The 5,715-nt window shown below is 29.5% G+C and overlaps 1 protein-coding gene across 1 annotated transcript; it reads right to left on the minus strand.

Annotated features, from left to right (window-relative positions):
* Nucleotides 1-4,702: 4,702 nt before the first annotated feature.
* LOC103307859 (protein ALP1-like) lies at nucleotides 4,703-5,452 on the minus strand. The gene has a single exon (XM_008180234.1). The coding sequence runs from the start codon at nucleotides 5,450-5,452 to the stop codon at nucleotides 4,703-4,705; it is 750 nt and encodes a 249-aa protein (XP_008178456.1).
* Between the last annotated feature and the right edge of the window lie 263 nt (nucleotides 5,453-5,715).

Raw genomic sequence — 5,715 nt, forward strand, 5'->3', positions numbered from 1 at the left:
AAATCCTGTCTGAAAGTTAATTTTATCATCGTGCTTCAATGGTCCCAACAAAAAACCTAACTATAGGTAGGCTTAATACCTATACTATTTACAACGGTCAATTTAATAACATTAACATCATTATGATAAATTTAACCCTTTGAAATAGAAGACCTGTTACGTACGCTACTTATTATATGATATAAAATAAATTAGCTCGTTTGAGTTATACATGCTATTATAGCTGTACCCTTACACAGTACGGACAGTAATCGCGAAGTAAAGACTGTTAAAATATGACTAAATATGATTAAGTGTTTCCTGCTACAGTAATGTGTTTATACACAGAAAAATGCATTTTGGAAATAATCCAATTAAAATGTCTAGAAAAATAATTATTCAAGTACAATATAGTAGGTACTATACGAGTATGTCTATATACTATAGATACCTATCTATAGCGTATGTTGCATAACGTATTCAACAAATAGCTAACCATAAGACAAATGATATTTCTGGATGAAAAATGTCTTGTTATTTTTTAATTTCACTATATTTAAGACTTAACTTAACTCCCGAACGTGACCACAAAATATAGGTATTTAGTATTTAATATATACCTATATACACCAGTGATTTTCATCTTTTACGACTTTTCCACAGTATATGCTTAGAAAATATACATAATACCTTAATGAATAATAATAATAATTATTAAACATAAGTGAAATTAGTTTAAATTTATATATTAAATTAATACACATTATATTTTCATATTTCAAAGGTATATGTTAAATAAAAGTGTAACTTTATATTTTAATAACCCCATATGAGACTATAAGTTAAATATACTATTACACAAAACATAAAAATAGGTAGACATTTTAAGCAAATAAATATTCAAAATAATACACTAATACAATATAAAAAATCGGGGACGTCACACTGTTAAATAGTATAATAGGTGTCGAGTGACCTCATAATTGAATAGACACTATAACGATGTGTTTAATTTTTAATTTGAATACAACGATTGTAATATAATAATATAATACGTATGCAGTTATTTACATACCTACTATAACATACATATTGACGGTCCTACATTGTCAGTATTTTGTATGAATTAGTCTATCTAATACATATAATAGGTAGTTTTTTGATTTTTGTTTAACAATTCTTACAAGCTTAAATAAAAACGATAGTTGAAATAATGACTATAACAGTCATCATCTTTTTTCAAATAATAATACCATCTTCCTCTTGGTGGACGGCCCTACGTTAAACAAACATTGTATGAATGCCACATATTGGTAATACGACGGAAAATTAAATAATACGTCAAAAGAGTACCTATATAACATTTATAATATATGGTCAATGCCTGGAGATCTCTTTACCAGAATTTTTCCATCATGTGCCTACATTGTATTGTGCCATATTATATTATTATTAGATACAATTTACAGTACGTTCATATATAGGTATATATATGATGTATGTATACATTTATTAGCAATTTTAAAATGCCTAATTATGTTTATACATTATACTTTGTTGTATACATCGAATCAATCTATCACAGATAAAAATCAGCCGATGTACAATTTGGCGTAAGTTCAAAAGTCACAAATGCTTTTGAAGGGCGAAGGCTTAAATAAAATATATCGCTGAGGACGCAATACAAGTTAAATGGCCTTTTAAGGGTCGATGCGAATTTTAAGTTACACCTTATATAATATATATATATATATATAGTAATACCGTGTCATTTATAATATAGAATTTTACGAACTTATTTAGGCTAAGGTTTTTGGATAACTTTTTTTTTATAAATAAAATTACTCTTCAATGGAAACGAACGTCAATATAAATTAGTATATGAATATATATTGTAAATAAAATAGGTAGAGACGTAGAGTATTATAAAGTTAGCTCGTGTACTCGAGGAAAACTACCCCGTTTATTCGAAGCGTACAGTATGTTTTCGGTGAATGGGCTGTCACGAAATTCGTTAAGGAAATACTATTATTACGACGAACCCTCTGCGAGTGTGTTTCCATTCGCTGAAACTGAGCGAACACATTAATTTAATGACATTGGATGTCTTGAAGTTTTGTATTGTGCTATTGTTCGACCGATTTTGTTTTATTATTATGTGTACATAAATATACGTTTTCTGCACTGTATGTATAGCCTGATCAGCATTCACATAGTACACGCATTAAAATATTATTGTGTATTATTGTATAATATAGTTGACAAACTCGGACGCCACTAAACAAAATATTGCATTGTTCTCTTTATACGCGAATTAAGAGCTGGATTATACACATAATATTATTACAACGTAATATATAGTTGACTATATAGTATACAGAGTTACAGATGAATAATCGACAGTGCTGAAAGATGTACCTATGTAATATAATATAATATAGATACAATACATAAACACAGATAGAAGGTATAGAATATGGATATTGAAGAATGTATACATTCCCTATAGGGATTACGACCATTTATTAGGTTAAATTATAAATAACAAAATATTATTTTTAGCCACCTTTTGTAATAATATTATAATAACAATAATGATTATTTTATGGATAAATTTAAATTTTTAATAATATAATATTGAGATACTATTATTTGTCAAAAATGTCAAATACTGTAGTCAATTCACACAGCAATTTACATTCTTTTGGCCTTTTAAATATACACGATGAAAGTTTAAATCACCTGAAGTTATAAACAATACAGTGAAGTATAGTTTTATTTAGATTACGAAAAACTTTTGTAATGTAACTTTGCTCTTTATTATACTACCCTAGTGTTTTTATATTAATTTTGAAATATGCAATATTATAATAGTTTTACAAGGTATACGCTTTGAAATCCAACATGTATAACAAAATTATTGACATTTACATATTATTGTAGTAACTAGTAAGTAGGTATTGTCTAATTGTGTCCAAACAATGTGAACTGTTCGGTTACTTAAATATTCACAACAGTTAGGGAATCCAATATGATTATGAGTATATTATTCGATATATAAAGTAGGTACAAATAATTAAATATAAACCTACACTTTTATCGTTTTATTATTGAATTTATATAATATAATGTTGGTACATATCGCCTTGTAATTTATATTAGAGGTGTTCCGGGTACAGTTTTTACTTATAAACCGGGTACCGAGTATTTGTCGAGTAACAATATCTGTTAAAACCGAGTCTCGAGTACTAGTCGAGTAATAATTTTTTTTTAAACCGAGTCTCGAGTACTAGTCGAGTAATAATTTTTTTTAAACCGAGTCTCGAGTACTGGTCGAGTAATAATTTTTTTAAAAACTGAGTCTCGGGTACTGGTCAAGTAATAATTTACATAAATATTAAATACCATGTACTGAGTATTTGCATCGTCCATGATTATAAAATTATGGAATTTGGATGAACAACCAACTGACGTCTGACAACTGAGAAATAAAGCAACAACTAACAAGCTACAAGTCTACCACCCATAACAATATAATATTAAATATTAATAATATTATACCCATTGATTATAAATAGTAGATTTTAGATAAACAAGAATACAAGATAATTGTCAATTGTCAACATTTATAATCGGTGGGGCTGTCCGTGGTAACTCTATATTTAAATCGTTATCGGTAAACGTATTATTATTAATTACGTAACGATTTATTTTATAGTCATTACAACTAGCATGGGGGCCGGAGGGGCTAGTGCCTACTGCCTAGTACTAACTAGTAACTACTATTATAATTTTATAAAATATTTTCGTTTGGTCGATTGTGGGCACACATTTTTTTTTATTATTAATAACCCGGGTGCCGGGTTTATTAAGCCGGGTACCGGGTATATTCCAGGGTAAAAATGTAGCTTTACACCGGGTACCGGGTACTGTCCAAGTCATCTCTTAATAATTCGCCGGGTAACGAGTATTAGTCGGGTACTGAATATGATATCGGGTACCCGGTTTGGACTCGATAACCGGGTACCCGGAACCCCTCTATTGGATACCTTTATCTAGAGACCTAGATTAGTAGACTAGTAGAGTATTAACAGTAGACACTCGCGAGTACATTTATACCTACTTAGTACTTACCTATAATACGATATGGCTATATATTAGTAATAATATGGCTATATGTTAGTAATAATAAAAAAAAAACGAGATGTGGGTGACGCTGTAGGTAACAACTGTAGGTAACAACTGAGTGACTATAAATATATTATATTAAATTTGAATTCAATGATATAATATACAGTAATATACTCTTATATACACAATACACATAATATTATACAGTTCCTATATACGGAAAACAATTCTGAGCGAAGACGGTTAAATAAATTCTTTGATGCTCGGTAGTAGGTCGGAAACTACTGTGCATTTAAAATGTTGACCACCTGAATGCAACAACTAGATTAATTTTCTCATCGGAAAATATACTGAAGTAGAAAAAAAATCGAAGCATTATTTAGAATACTTATCGTATACACAGACACAAAAAAAACACATAACAGTAAAATCGAGTAATTAATAAGTTATAATTAGTTGTTTTTAATAATTGACATACTACAAGTAACTATATTATATTTCAATATACAAAAAATAACTTAAATATAACACTAATGAATAACACAAAATATAAAACTTATATACATATATAATTTATAAATGAAGAATTATTTCAGTTTATTTTGAGTTCTGAAAAGGAACGGCTCCTGGACCAATAATTTGAAAAAAAATCTCTCACCTCAATACCTTGAGATCGTGTCCCAGTTCCACGAACTTCAATATCTTCAAGCGAGATTGTTTCTGAGTTTTCAAAATTGGTTCCATCTTTTTTACGTACGAAATTGTGTAAGACACAACATGCCTTTATAATGACATCCGTAAAATCGGGTTCTACTTGAATCGGAGTGTGCAATACTCGCCATTTGTTAGCCAATACACCAAATGCACACTCTACCATACGACGTGCCCTGGATAACCTATAATTGAACACTCTACGAATATCTGTGAGATTTCGTCCAGGATAAGGCCTTAACAAGTGTGTATGGAGCGCAAATGCTTCATTACCAATAAAAACATAAGGTTGAGGGTTGCTTTCTGTTTCTGGTAATAAAGCTGGTTCTGGAAGATCAATTTTATCCGAATACAAAAATTTTCCGAAGTTGCTATTTTTAAACACGTTTGAATCACCTTCCTTGCCGTATGCTCCAACATCGATTGTTATAAATTGTAAATTAGCGTCGACGACAGCCATCAATACAACAGAAAAATACTTTTTATAATTAAAAAAAAGGGAACCCGAATTTTTAGGATTTTTGCACCGTATATGTTTCCCGTCAATTGCTCCTAAGCAGTTAGGAAAATTAGTTTTCAAATAAAAAACGTCAGCAATTTCCAACCACTTGTCTTTTGTTATCTCAGGCATTTCTGTAGGCTTTAGAGTTGACCATATTACCTGACACGTTTCTCTCACTATTCCCGATATAGTGCTTTTTCCTATATGAAAATCATAATGCAGTGCAGAAAAGCTCACTCCAGTAGATAGATACTTAGAACATATATTTTTTTATAGTAATTTAAAAATTAAAAATATTTATTAGATTCCGAGCGGAGCGATAAAATGTATAATTTTACAATGACGTATGTTTTTATGTATATAATGTATATGTGTATAAAATTGATTTAATT

Source organism: Acyrthosiphon pisum, chromosome A1 (genome assembly GCF_005508785.2).
Source record: "Acyrthosiphon pisum isolate AL4f chromosome A1, pea_aphid_22Mar2018_4r6ur, whole genome shotgun sequence".
Classification (NCBI taxonomy): domain Eukaryota; kingdom Metazoa; phylum Arthropoda; class Insecta; order Hemiptera; family Aphididae; genus Acyrthosiphon; species Acyrthosiphon pisum.

Coding starts and splice junctions, on each gene's coding strand:
- LOC103307859 (XM_008180234.1), bottom strand. CDS start 5,452: ATGCCTGAGATAACAAAAGACAAGTGGTTGGAAATTGCTGACGTTTTT.